Below are 13624 nucleotides of genomic sequence, written 5' to 3'. Positions count from 1 at the left end.
ATTCAATGGCTTATGGTATATTCATAGATAAGTGTAACCATCACTATGGGCAATTTTAGAACATTTTCATCACCTCACAGAGTTACCCTATGCCCTTGTAGCTATTACCTCTCTGTCTTCCCATCCCTCCCAGCCCTAAGCAACCACTTAATCTGCTTTCTGTCTCTCTAGAATTACCTATTCTGGACATTTCATATATATGGAGTCATACTGTCTTGTATGATCAAAATAAGGATGGCCAGGCATGGTGGCTCCCTCTTGCAATCCCAGCACTTTGGGAGGTTGACACAGGTAGATCACTTGAGCTCAGGAGTTCAAGAACAGCCTGGGCAACATGGCGAAACCCAGTCTCTACCAAAAGTACAAAAATTAGCCAAATGTGACGGTGCATGCTTAGAGTCCCAGCTACTCGGCAGAGTTGGGACAGGAGGATCTCTTGGGCCCCAGAGGCAGAGGCTGTAGTGAGCCGAGATCACGCCCCTGTACTCCAGCCTGGGCCACAGTGTGAGACTCTGTCTCAAAATAATAATAATAATAATGAAATGATCAAAGTATGATTTCACGAGTCACACAGTTTATTGCCATACAAAGAGATTTTTTTTTTCTTTTTTTGTTCACAGTGCTTAAAGCTGGGAGAATAAGAAAACAAATCTCACAGGGAATACACTCAATAGAGGAGCTCCCTTAGCCATATAGTGAGTGAGTTCCAGTCTGTTAGAGTCCAGTTATTAAAGTCTAACTGCCCACTTAGGATGAAAGCAAGCCTCTGTGGAAAGTAGTCTAACTGAAGCTTGAGGCGTACGTTTATAGGAGAGATTCTCAGCTAGATGGCTTGACCATGCTAGAGAGTGTACCGGAGTTGGGTGAAGCTTTGGAAATTAGCTCAAAGGCTAATAGAGTGTGGCCTTAGCTCAGCCTGAGCTTTCACTCTTCAGAGAAGCTCTCAGACAGAGTGTAGCCATGCCACAGCCCAAGGTCTCAAAGTGTCTGTCAAACTCTTGGGTTTGTATGTACAGTCCGGCGTTGCTTAACAACAGGAACACATTCTGAGAAATACATCAGACAATTTTGTCGTTGTGCAAACATCATCAAGTGCACTTACACAAACCTAGATGGTAAAGCCTATTACACACCTAGGCTATGTGGTAGAGCCTGTTGCTCCCAGGCTGCAAACCTGTACAAATTGTCACCGTCCTAAAGACTGTAGGCAATTGTAACACAGGGGTAAGTATTCATGTATCTGAACATATCTAAACATAGAAAAGGTATAGTCAAAATACGGTATTACAGTATGATCTTATGGGACCACTGTCGTATATGCCATCCATCATAAGCCAAAATGTCATTTTGCAGTGCATGACTGTATTTTAGAGTCCAGTAGTTGAGCTCAATAGCTCATACATGGGGTCTGATAAGGTGTGATGGTGTCACATTCTCAAGGGGAGAGGAGTACACTCCATGTTCTTGTCACAGCAAAACATGTCACTCCCATAGCAAATGTGAACATAAATAACAAACAGAAAAAAATTCTTCAAGTATAATGAGTTTAGTTGCGAATAAGCATTGCAATGAGGAATATGCACACCACAGTAAACTATGGGCATATTCATGGGGGTAAAGGAAGACAAGGATTTTTAAAGGTAAAATGAGGGTTACACATGTTGTCTTGAAACAATTAAAACAAGGCTACAAGGATCAAAAACAAGAGTGGCATCTGTCCAGGGCTGGACAGGCAGTCGCTGGGCAAATCTCCTCACAGAAGTATTTTTTGTGTGTGTAAGATTGAGGTGGCCTTCGTGGAAGGTTGTGGTTTTGGCAAAGTCTCTTGTGATATCTTTTGTTATCAGGTAGTCATGCACCAGAACCCTCCCTGCATGTTCTTACCTGGCTCCATTTTGTCAAGGTTTGACACAAGTGACTCCATTTTGATTCTAACAACTTTTTCACAAACTATGTATGTCTTTGGAATTATTTCAAAGTTGTATAACATATACAATATGTAGTTTTGTTGTTGTTGTTGTTGTTGTTTTGAAGACGGAGTCTCGCTCTGTCACCCAGGCTGGAGTGCAGCGGTGCGATCTGGGCTCACTGCAACTTCCGCCTCCTGGGTTTAAGCAAGTCTCCTGCCTCAGCCTCCCGAGTAGTTGGGATTACAGGCGCCCACCACAAAGGCTGGCTAATTTTTGTATTTTTAGTAGAGACAGGGTTTCATCATGTTGCCCAGGGTGTTCTCCAACTCCTGAGCTCAGGCAATCTGCCTACCTCAGCCTCCCAAAGTGCTAGGATTACAGGCATGAGCCACCACACCCGGCCCAATGTGTAGTCTTGTTACTGGCTTCTTTCACTTATAAATGTTTTCAAGGTTCCACCATGTTGTAACATGTATCAGTACTTCATTTCATTTTTAAAAATTGCTTTATTATAGTAAAATACACATAACATACAATTTACCATCTTAACCATTGAAGTTTGCAGTTTAGTGGTATTAAGTACAGTACACTCACACTTTTGTGCAAACATCGGCACCACCCACATCCAGAACTTGTTCATCTTTCCCAACTGAAATTCTGTACCCGTTAAACGATAAGTTCCCATTGCCCCCTCCCCAGCCCCCAGCAAGCACCATTCTACTCCTAGACAGCTTTTCCCTTCAGTTTCTTTCCTCTTTCACTTAATAAATGAGAGGGTCCATTGCTGACAAATGGGATTGCTTCTCTAAGTGGAGGCCTTCTTGCATATATGCAATTGAGTTTATCCTAAAAAAGGGTAACAGAAAATGTAGTTGTAGAAAGACAAGAGGTGGAGACACAAACTGGCTGAGGGTTTTCATATTGGGTGTCCTATCCATAGGCCATAGCAGCCCCACCACAGATCTGCCCAATTCTTTGGCATCAAGATGTTGATCCAGCTCACGCCTATAATCCCAGCACACTGGGAGGCCGAGGCAGGTGGATCACTTGAGGTCAAGAGTTTGAGACCAGCCCGGCCAACATGGTGAAACCCCATCTCTACCAAAAAATACAAAAATTGGCCAGGTATGGTGGCACATACTTCTAATCCCAGCTACTCAGGAGGCTGAGGTGGGAGAGTTGCTTGAACCCAGGAGGCAGAAGCTGTAGTGAGCCAAGATCATGCCACTGTACTCTAGCCTGGGAGATAGCGTGACACCCTGTCTCAAAAAAAAAAAAAAAAAAAAGTGATCCTGCAAGCCATTTCCATGTTGTGGATTTGCTGGCAGGTTTCAGAGCTCTCCTGCTGTCACTGTCAGCATAGCTTCTCATAATACTACCAACGCTTAATGTCCTTAATGAGTTCATCCACGGTGAGGACTCTGTTTAGGGTCCTGTATGTGCCTTCCACATTCCCTTCCTGTGCCATCACAATCCTGGCAATGAACTTCAGGTTTGAAATCCATAAGCTTGGATCTAAGTCTCCACTCTGCCAAACCTGACCTTCCATACCCAGATGACCCCTGTAATCCAAGTAATGGATTCCATTGTGTGGACAGATATGCCACATTCTGTTTATTCATTCATCTGTTGCTGGACATTTGGTTTGTTTCCACCTTTTGGGTATTGTGAATAGTGCTGCTGTAAACATTCATGTACGGGTTTTTGTTTGTTTTGTTTGAGACAGAGTTTCACTCTGTCACCCAGGCCGGTGTGTAGTGGTGTGATGGTAGCTCGCTGTAGCCTCGACCTCTCAGGCTCAAGTGATCCTTCCACCTAGGCCTCCAGAGTAGCTGGGACTACAGGTGTGTACCACCACACCCAGCTAATTTAAAAATTTTTTTTTTTGTAGAGATGGAATCTCACTATGTTGCCCAGGCTAGTCCCAAACTCCTGGGCTCAAGCCATCCTCCCACCTTGGCTGCAGAGAGTACTGGGCTTACAGGCATGAGCCACTGTGCCTGGCCCAAGTTTTTGTTTGAACATATGTTTTCAGTTCCTTTGGGCATATATTATAACTAGGAATGGAATTGCTGGGTTATATGCTAATTCTGTATTTAACTTTTTAGGGAAGAGCCACCACACTGTTTTCTAGGCAGCTGAATCATTTTACATTCCCACCAGCAATATACAAGGATTACAATGTCTTCACATGCTTGCCAACACATATTTTGTTTTCTGATTTTTTTTTTTTTTTTTTTTTGAGACAGAGTTTTGCTCTTGTCAACCAGGATGGAGTGCAAATGGCACAATCTTGGCTCATTGCAACCTCCGCCTTTCGGGTGCACGCGATTCTCCTGCCTCAGCCTCCCAAGTAGCTGGGATTACAGGCACCCATGACCACAGCCGGCTAATTTTTGTATTTTTAGTAGAGACAAGATTTCATCATATTGGTCAGGCTGACCTCGAACTCCTGACCTCCAGTGATCTGCTCGCCTTGGCCTCCCAAAGTGCTGGGATTATAGGCATGAGCCACCATGCCCAGCCCTTGATTTTATTTTGTTTTTTGCCTTCCGGGTGAGCATGATGTGGTACCTCATTGTGGTTTTAATTTGCATTTCATCTGCTTGTTAGCCATTCATAGATTACCTTCAGCAAGATGTCTACTATTTTTTAATTGAGTCATCATGTGCATTATTTTTAATTCATTCATTTGGTCATTCATTTGAGCACCTCTTATGTTCCTGGCACTCAGGCATTTGGGATAAAGCAGTGAACACGTTAGTTGCCAACACTGAAAAGTCAGGAGAATTATTAAAAAATAAAAAATAAAATTTCTCGTTCCTGACTTCTCTACTCAGATCTGGGCCTGAGTTCTCAGGAGCCAGCCTACTGCTAGCACCTTTAAGGTGGGGCTATGCTTTGTTTCTTCAAGGCTCTTATCTGACCTCAGTCCCACCTGGGCCCTGAGAGCCTTGGGTTTTATAATACCCATGCTAAGTAGCCGATGCCTCTCCAAGTAGTTACTTTAGTTCTGAGTTGAGAACAACTGGCACTGCTGTTTTTCCTCTAACTCCTTAAGCTTCCCATGTCAAATTGAAAAAAAAATCCTAAGACCAAATCCCTTTAAGAATAGAAGTTGGGACACCGTGGCTCATACCTGTAGTCCCAGCTACTTGGGAGGCTAAGATGGGAAGGTCTCTTAAGCCTGAGAGCTTGAGGCTTCAGTGAGCAGTAATTGTGCCACTGCACTACAGCCTGGGTGACATAGTGGGTCTCAAAACAAAACGAAAGAATAGAAAAAGAAGTGTCGGGTTGAGGGGTGGGGTTGGGGGAGGGAGAGCATCAGGGTAAATAGCTAATGCATGCAGGGCTTAATACCTAGGTGACAGGTTGATAGGTGCAGCAAACCACCATGGCAAATGTTTACCTATGTAACAAACCTGCATGTTCTACACAGGTATCCCAAAACTTAAAATAAAATTTAAAAAAAAAGAAAGAGAAAGAAGTGGCCACCCTTTATGCCTCAGGCATTTGGGGTGTGGGCAAGGAAGGAGAATTGGTTAGTTTATGCTCCCTCTTTCTAAATGATGGGTGGTTCCTGTGTTTATGAGCACATTGCATTGATATGAGTTGTAGAACTCTTAATTCCTTGGAAGAGCCGCCTGTTTCCAACTCAACCCTGCCCTACCCTGGCCCCAGTTTCTTGGGATCAGTTAGTAGAAATTGCGGAGGTTATAGTATCTCTGATGATCAGATAGGATATAAATTCCAAACCAGAAGGAACAGGAATCGCCTATGCCCACTCCTTTCTCCCAGATCTGAGGGTGTGGCATGGGCAGGCATGGCTGTAACGTTGAGGCGGTTGCACCGCGTCCTCTGCTCCTGGCTCGGGTGTTCATCAGCCACATGGGCCACTTGATCTCTTTGCACTTCAGCGTCTTTACCTGTAGAATGGGAGTTCATGATTCTCACCTGCGTTAAAAAAATTTTTTTTTTTTTTAATTTTGAGACGGAGTTTCGCTCTGTGGCCCAGGCTGAAGTGCAGTGGCACAATCTTGGTTCACTGCAACCTCCACCTCCTGGGTTCAAGTGATTCTCCTACCTCAGCCTCCTGAGTAGCTGGGATTATAGGCACACACTACCACACCCGGCTAATTTTTTGTATTTTTAGTAGAGACGGGGTTTCACCATGTTGGCCAGGATGGTCTCAAACTCCTGACCTCAGGTGATCTGCCCACCTCGGCCTCCCAAAGTGCTGGGATTCCAGGCATGAGCCACCACACCTACAGGATTATATTAGTGTATCTCGAAGAAACCCAAACTGAGAGTGACTGAAAGAAGATGGGGGCAAGGGAATGGTTGTGTGTCCTGACTATTATCAATATCAATATCCTGGCTACAATATTGTACTATAGTTTTGCAAGATGTTAACATTGGGAACATTTGAATATTGATGGTGAAGAGTGCATGAGATATTTCTGTATTGTTTCTTTTTTGTAGTTTTTTGTGGTTATTATTATTATTATTATTATTTTGAGACAGGCTCTTGCTCTGTTGCCCAGGCTGGAGTGCAGTGGGCGTGATCAACCTTGAACTCCTAGGCTCAAGAGATCCTCCTTCCTCAGCATCCCAAGTAGCTAGGAGTACAGGTGCATGCTACTATGCCCAGCTAATTAAAAAAAAAAAATTGCCAGTGTGGGCAACATGGCAAAACCCCATCTCTACAAAACATACAAAAAAATAGCCAGCCATGGGGTCATACACTTGTAGTCCCAGCTACACAGGAGGCTGAGGTGGGAGAATCACATGAGCCCAGGAGGTCCAGGCTGCAGTCAGTGAGCCATGACTACACCACTGCCCTTGAGCCTGGGCGAAAGAACTGTCTCAATTTTTTTTTGTTCTTGTTTTTGTTTTTTTAGAGACAGGGTCTTGCTCTGTTGCCCAAGCTGGTCTCAAACTCCTGGGCTTGAGCAATTCCTCTGCTTTGACCTTCCAAAGTGCTGGGATTACAGGCATGAGCCACCGTACCTGGCCTCGATATTATTTCTTACATCTGCATATGAATCTACAAATATCTCAAAATCAATAATTTAATTTTCAAAAGCAAAAAAAGAAAAAAGAAAGGAGATGGGACTTTCTTTATCTGGGAGACAGCCAGTCTGTGACTGGTGTGGTAACTCCTGCTGTCCAGGCGCCAGGCTCCTCTCTTATTGCTCTGTGGTGCCCAAAATCACTATGTGGTCTAAAATGCTACCATTATTTTCCTGTCACAAGCAGCATTCCAGCCTGAGGAAGAAAAAAAAGAGAAGATGTCCCTTCCTTTGAAAGTTTCTTCTCTGAAGTTGCACACGCTACCCCTCTTTAAACTCCACTGGCCCGAACCTCACCATCTGGCCAGACCGGCTGCCGGGGAAGCTTGGAAACCTGGTCTTTATTTCACACAGTGTGGCCAGCTAGATGTCTGAGGGTGTGTTGTGAGAGAAGAAGGACCTGTTGGGGTTTCTGTCACACCACCTGTCAGAGCTGCTGTGAAGACACAGGAGAAAACACATATGCCAATTGAACGGGATTTTTTCTTTTTTCTTTTTTTTTTTTTTTCCCATAAATCAGCCTGTTGATTTCCCAACTAGAATTTCCAGGAGACCACTGTTTGGTCTGAAAACCATGGTGAATAATGGAAAACCAAGTTCCAAACCAAATGGGACTCCTGGTCATTGTGAGAATAGGAGGATGCTTGTTATGAGGCTGGAGTGCAGTGGCACCATCTTGGCTCACTGCAACCCCTGCCTCCCGGATTCAAGAGATTTTCCTGCCTCAGCCTCCCGGGTAGCTGGGACTACAGGTGGGCACCACCACGCCTGGTTTATTTTTGTATTTTTAGTAGAGATGGGGTTTCACCCTGTTGGCTTGGCTGGTCTCAAACTCCTGACCTCAGGTGATCCATCCGCCTCGGCCTCCCGAAGTGCTGGGATTATAGATGTGAGCCACCATGCCTGGCCAGTTCCCAGACTTTATAGGTGAGGAAGGTGAGCTCTAGAAAGGAGAAATCCTGTGTCTTAATTTGAATTCCCCTGAGAACAAGGACTTGGGTGCAGGTAGTTTATTTTGGAGAGTGATCCTAGGAAGTGGAGATAGGAGGTGGAGAGAGCAAACAGGGAGTGGGGAAGCCGATGAGGGGTTGTTATTAACATCATCACCCTAGGCAACAAGAGCTTCATTCACCTGGACCTCTGAGAAGGTACAGATACCTCCCAGAAAAGGGGAGACTTGGAGCTCCAGCCCCATGGGGTTGACTGCTGTCCCTGGAGGCATGAGCTCCTCTTCCAGGCTGGGCTGGCCTGCAGAACCAGGGACTCCCACATTGAGGAAGTTCCTGTAGCTAAAATCAAGGGTGGGCGGAGGGGCCGTGACCTGAGAAACCCGTTACCCACCCAGCCAGCGGCACACCTGCAGTGAGACCTCGGATCCCCGACTCCCTGGCTTGGTGCATTCTCCTCCTGTCCCCTGAGCTTCAGAGCATCAGCACTGTTCCTCCTTCCCTGTGATGCTTGTCCTCACCTGCCAGGTGAGGAGTCTAAGAAAACAGCCTTTCCATCAGTCCCTGTCGTGACAGACCCTCCAGTGGGATGGCAGCGGCTGCCTCGCCCATTTACAGGGCAACCCAGTTTTGCTCCCTGCTGCCCTGAAATTTGTTCCTCCTGGAAATTGTCCCTCACAAGGCATGAGCAGTCAATCAATAGAAGATATACGTGGTCTTCCTAGCACAAGAGCTGCAGAATGAACTGTGGAGTGCCCCATCAGGAGTCCTGAACAGCCTCAAACGTTTCCCCTCTAGTAACTGCCTGACACGCCCCAACCCCAATAATCATTGCGCATTTAACTTAGGGGTTGCCTCACCCTTGGGAGATCCAAACCCCTAGGCTGACTTCCTGTCCTTCATGGAGGAGAAGGCTCTTGTCCCCAGTGTACTACTCAGTTTCTACTCAGGGCCAGTGACCTGGAGCCTGGGCACAGAAAGCCTGGAGAGAAAAGCTGAGGTAAATCACACTGCTTTGGCCAAGCAGACAGGTGACCTGTGACAGGTGGGAAAAGCCTCATCCTGAACACTACACCCTCTGATATAAAGGTACCTGGTGGCCGGGCGCAGTGTCTCATGCCAGTAATCCCAGCACTTTGGGAGGCCAAGGCGGGTGGATCACCTGAGGTCGGGTTCAAGACCAGCCTGACCAACATGGAGAAACCCTGTCTCTACTGAAAATACAAAATTAGCCAGGCGTGGTGGTGCGTGTCTGTAATCCCAGGTACTCAGGAGGCTGAGGCAGGAGAATCGTTTGAACCCAGGAGGCGGAGGTTGTGGTGAGCCGAGATCATGCCATTGCACTCCAGCCTGGCAACGAGAGCGAAACTCTGTCTCAAAAAAAAAAAAGTGCCTGGTGGCCGGGTGCAGTGGCTCACACCTGTAATTCCAGGACTTTGGGATGCCAAGGTGGGAGAAACTTGAGCCCAGGAGTTCGAGACCAATCCTGGCAACATAGTAAGACTCCATCGCTACCAAAAAATAAAAATAAAAATAAAAATTAGCTGGGTGTGGTGGCACACATCTGTAGTCCCAGCTACTTGGGAGGCTGAGGTGGGAGGACTGCTTGAGTTTGGGAGGTCGAGGCTTCAGTGAGCCGTGGTTGCACCACTGCACTCTAGCCAGGATGACAAAGTGAGATCCTTTCTCAAAAACAAACAGACAAACAAACAATGAAAAAAAACAAAAGGAAAAAAAAAAGACCCCTGGGAAGTCCAGGTGTCACACCCTATTCCCAGGACTGCGTGTCCTCACTGGCCTGCTCTAGGTACCAGTTTCTGAGCTCTTACTCAGACCTAGGTGGGAATGTGAACAGAGCAAATTCTGTTCCCATAGAAGGTGTGCTCTGGTTTCCAGACCTTCCAGGCCATCATTGGATATGTGCTCGGCCTGGTGGACTCCAGGTAGAAGCTCCAGGGGCCCCCTATGCTGAGGACCACACTCTTGCAGGAGGATGTGGAGGTTTGGAGGAACATGCAGCATCTTCCTTCATCAGCAGGGGGATGGGAAAAGGACCAGCTTTCCACTCTAGACCTCGGCAGATCTCAGTAGACCCTGAGGACCCACAGATTTCACAGACATGTAGAATTGAGTGAAATTACAAGGGTGAGAAGCAGGAGGAGCTGAGGTTAGTAGTTGAGATGTGGGGAGTGTGGGGAAAGAAAGCCCACTCTGTCCCATGTATCCCTGGAGACAGAGTAGGTTATCTTCCTTTTGTTCTCTTCCTTACTGAATAGTCTTAATCTGAGAGTTGAAATGATTTGTTTACATACCTTTCTCTTCCTACCACACTGTGACTACTTAGAGGGCTGGGAGCAGTGTCTTATCCATCCCTGTATCCCTAGCACCTGGCACAGGGCTGGCACACAGTAGGTGCTCACTAAAGCTTGCTTGAATAGATGAGTCAAAGACGGTTGGGGTGGCTTAGATTGCCAAGAGAGTGGCTGTCAAAGTGTGGTTCATAGAATCCTTCTCATCCAGGCCCACTTCAGAATCACATGGGATTCTGTTAAAAATTCAGATTCCCCCGGTCCACTCCCCAGAAGCTCTGCAATGAGTAGGCATTGCAGGGACCCAGGAATTTGCATTCTTTGTGAGATCCTGAGATGATTCCGAAGCAGATCTCCATGGACCACATCCTGAAAAACTGTCCCTTGGAGAAGGGAGTGACACTGGTTGAGAAGGTTCCTTCTGATGTCCCTGGAGGGATAAGGGAGGGATCAGCCCATAAACACAGATCCTGGTTCCAACATCCATCCATCCCTCTTCACTTCATAAATGATGTGGGTCCATTTGGGCCCATGGGTGGAGAAAGCCCCAACCCCGGAACCTGGAGTATGGGACTCTCCTCATTCTTCCAGGCTGAATGTCCTCTGCTCTGGGCCCTTTGGTTTCAGCTGGGTTCAAGTTCCAGTCACTCCTCCCATTCTCACAGCACTCCCTCTCATTTTCTATGCTCCAGCCACAGAGACAAGCTCTCCTCTGCCAGAAATGCCCTCCTCTCCCTTCTCTGATGATGAACACTTCCTCACCCTTCAGCTCTCAGCTCAGGCATGACTTTCTTAAGGGAGTTTTCCTTGGAGCCCCAGGTGATCCCAGATTCCCTCTTACAGGTGCTCCTAGGACCATGGTCCCTTCCTTATCTCAGCTTTCTAAACATACATTCATCATTACTAAGATTGACTGCACTCCTCTCTTTCTGACCAGACCCTTAGCTCTGCAAGGACAGGGACTGTTTTTGGTTATGTTCATTTTTTAGCATTGGGCCTTCTCTGTGGTGAGTGTTTACTAAATATTTGTTGGAGGAATAAATGTTGGCTAATTACTCTGTAGGGCTGAGGAGGCCATAGTGTGGGTGGCCCCAGGGCCCAGGTCTAAGAGAGGCTACCTTAACCCAGCTTTGAAGGGACAGAGAATGGGCCTCAGATGGGCTGCGGGTCTCACCTCATAGTCTGCCTCATGGCTCCCATTTCCTGATTTTCTAGGCTGTTCCCACCCACGAAGAGCTAATATGTCTAATTTCTCCAGAGACAGGGAGCTTCTTAGAGGAAGGACTGTGGCTTATTCTATCTCTAGTCCTAGCATAGTACGTGGCACATACAGGTGCTCACTGAATGAGTTGAATGCGTGGTCGATAAATGCCATGAATGGACGGTAAAATGCCTGTCGATTACAGAGCACTTCAGCATTCCCAGAGCACCTTTGCAGGCCTGTTCACACTTGAACCTCATGCCCCCCTATGGAATAGGCAAGGCAGTCTGTTCATCCCCTTCTAGCCAAAGAGTAAACAGATAACTTGCCAGGTCTCACTGGGTTTTGTTGGTTTGTTGTTTGAGACAGGGACTCTGCCTGTCACCCAGGCTCAAGTGCAGTGGTGCAACCATGACTCACTGCAACCTCTGCTTCCCAGGCTCGGGTGATCCTCCCCCTCAACCTCCAGAGTAGCTGGGACTACAGGCATGCGCCACCATACCTGGTTAATTGTTAAAAATGTTTCATAGAGACAGGGTTTCCCTATATTGCCCAGGCTGGTCTCGAACTCCTGGGCTCAAGCGATCCTCCTGCTGCAGCCTCCCAAAGTGCTGGCATTACTTTACAGGTGTGAGCAGCCGTGCCCAGCTCAGGTGCCACAGTTAATAAAAGGTGGGGAAAGTTCAGTGGAGCAGTAATGGAAGTGCAGGTTCTCCTCCAGCTTGACGTGCCCTTACTTGGGGGTCGTTTCTTACCTGGCAGGGCTGGGAGGAGATGGGTAGTTCCTGAAAGGCTGATGGAGAAAAGTGGGGAGTAGGTTACTACTCCCGTGACTGCCCAGACCTCTACCCAGACCTGTTTCCACCTGTGCCCTGAGATGGATAGGCAGCCACATGTGAGAGGTGAAGAGTCCCGGTCCCAGACTAGAACCCAAGCCAGGTCCCGAGCTGCTGCTTCCTCCACTTCACATCCTCTCAGTACTCTCAGGCTCTTGGTGCCCCTTGCTTGTCTGACATCTGGCCCCTTTTCCTTAACTGGCTGCTTTCAGCCAGCTTCTTAATTCCCTGGAGACTGAAACTGCCTGCCTTGTGACATCATCTGAGAGTGGGAGCTGGAGCCCAGGTGCCGTTTGGCGTATAGGGGCTTTCTTCTTCATCTGCAGGTGCCCAGGATCTTGTAGCACCTGGCACTGGACACCTACAGGCCTGTGGAATAACAGGAGCCTCCCAGCTGCCTCTCTTAGGTCCTCCATCTGCCTTCTCCTTTATTCCTTTCCTATTCTGTCTTTGGCTTTCAGGCCCTCAGGAGAAAAACTGGCCCACTAAGGAGCCTAAAATCCTAAGGCCTTGGATTCCAGCCCTGGGTCCAGGCACAGCTTCCCTGGTTCCTTAGGAAGGACCCCAGTGACCTGTTTATTCTCCAGGAGGCAGGGCCTGGGGGCGAAGGCATGGTCCTGCTTTGTAAGATCGGTCTGCGCAGGCAGGCTCTCCCAGGCTTCGCTAGGGCATCTCACCTTTCCCTGGAAGGTGAAGGAGGGCCCTTTGCTCCAGCTTGGTGTAACCTTGTCCCTGTCCTGCTGCCTTGGGATTAGGTTTGAGGCTGGGAAAAGGGTCTGGGGGATTTTAGGCTTACGGGAAGATCTGGAGAAAACCTAGTGGTTTCTAACATGTTGTCAGCAGCCTACCCCCTGGCTTGACTGGGTGTGCCATGCCCTTGGTTCCAGGGAGGCTGATCTGGGACAGTCAAACTCATAGCTCCTCTCCCTACAGTTCCAGAGAGGTGGATCGCATGGTTCCCCTGCCCGTTGGAGGCCTCAGCTACGTTCAAGGGTGCACCAAAAACCATCTTCTCAGCAAGACTGTGGGCCGGTGCCTGGAGGCCACAGCACAGAGGGTCCCAGAACGAGAGGCCTTGGTCGACCTCCATGAAAACGTCAGGTTGACCTTTGCCCAACTCAAGGAGGAGGTGGGTCCTGACCTGGAAACCTCAAAGTGGGCAGGTGCTAGTTCCCAAGCTGCCCTGGCTGAGCAGAACCAGGAGCCTGGGCACCTGGCTATGGGGCAGTGTGCTAGGGCTGCCAGAGAACCCCAAGGGATGGCAGGAGGAGACAGGACTGAGGCACAGGGGGTCCAACACCTCCTGTATCAGCAGCTCCTGGAGCACTTGTTAACTATGCAGGCTCCAG

The 13624-nt window shown here is 47.8% G+C and overlaps 1 protein-coding gene across 1 annotated transcript in view; it reads left to right on the top strand.

Annotated features, from left to right (window-relative positions):
- Positions 1 to 13624, top strand: part of ACSF2 (acyl-CoA synthetase family member 2) — a 47853-nt gene that overhangs the window by 20746 nt on the left and 13483 nt on the right. Inside the window, exon 2 of the mRNA XM_008011508.3 lies at positions 13209 to 13404. Coding sequence (XP_008009699.1) covers positions 13209 to 13404 — 196 coding nt within the window. The remainder of the gene's footprint in view (positions 1 to 13208; positions 13405 to 13624) is intronic.

The sequence above is a fragment of the Chlorocebus sabaeus genome, chromosome 16 (genome assembly GCF_047675955.1).
Source record: "Chlorocebus sabaeus isolate Y175 chromosome 16, mChlSab1.0.hap1, whole genome shotgun sequence".
NCBI classification, from domain to species: domain Eukaryota; kingdom Metazoa; phylum Chordata; class Mammalia; order Primates; family Cercopithecidae; genus Chlorocebus; species Chlorocebus sabaeus.
The sequence above is the reverse complement of the archived record's forward strand: the minus strand, read 5'-3'. Positions and strand labels throughout refer to the sequence as shown.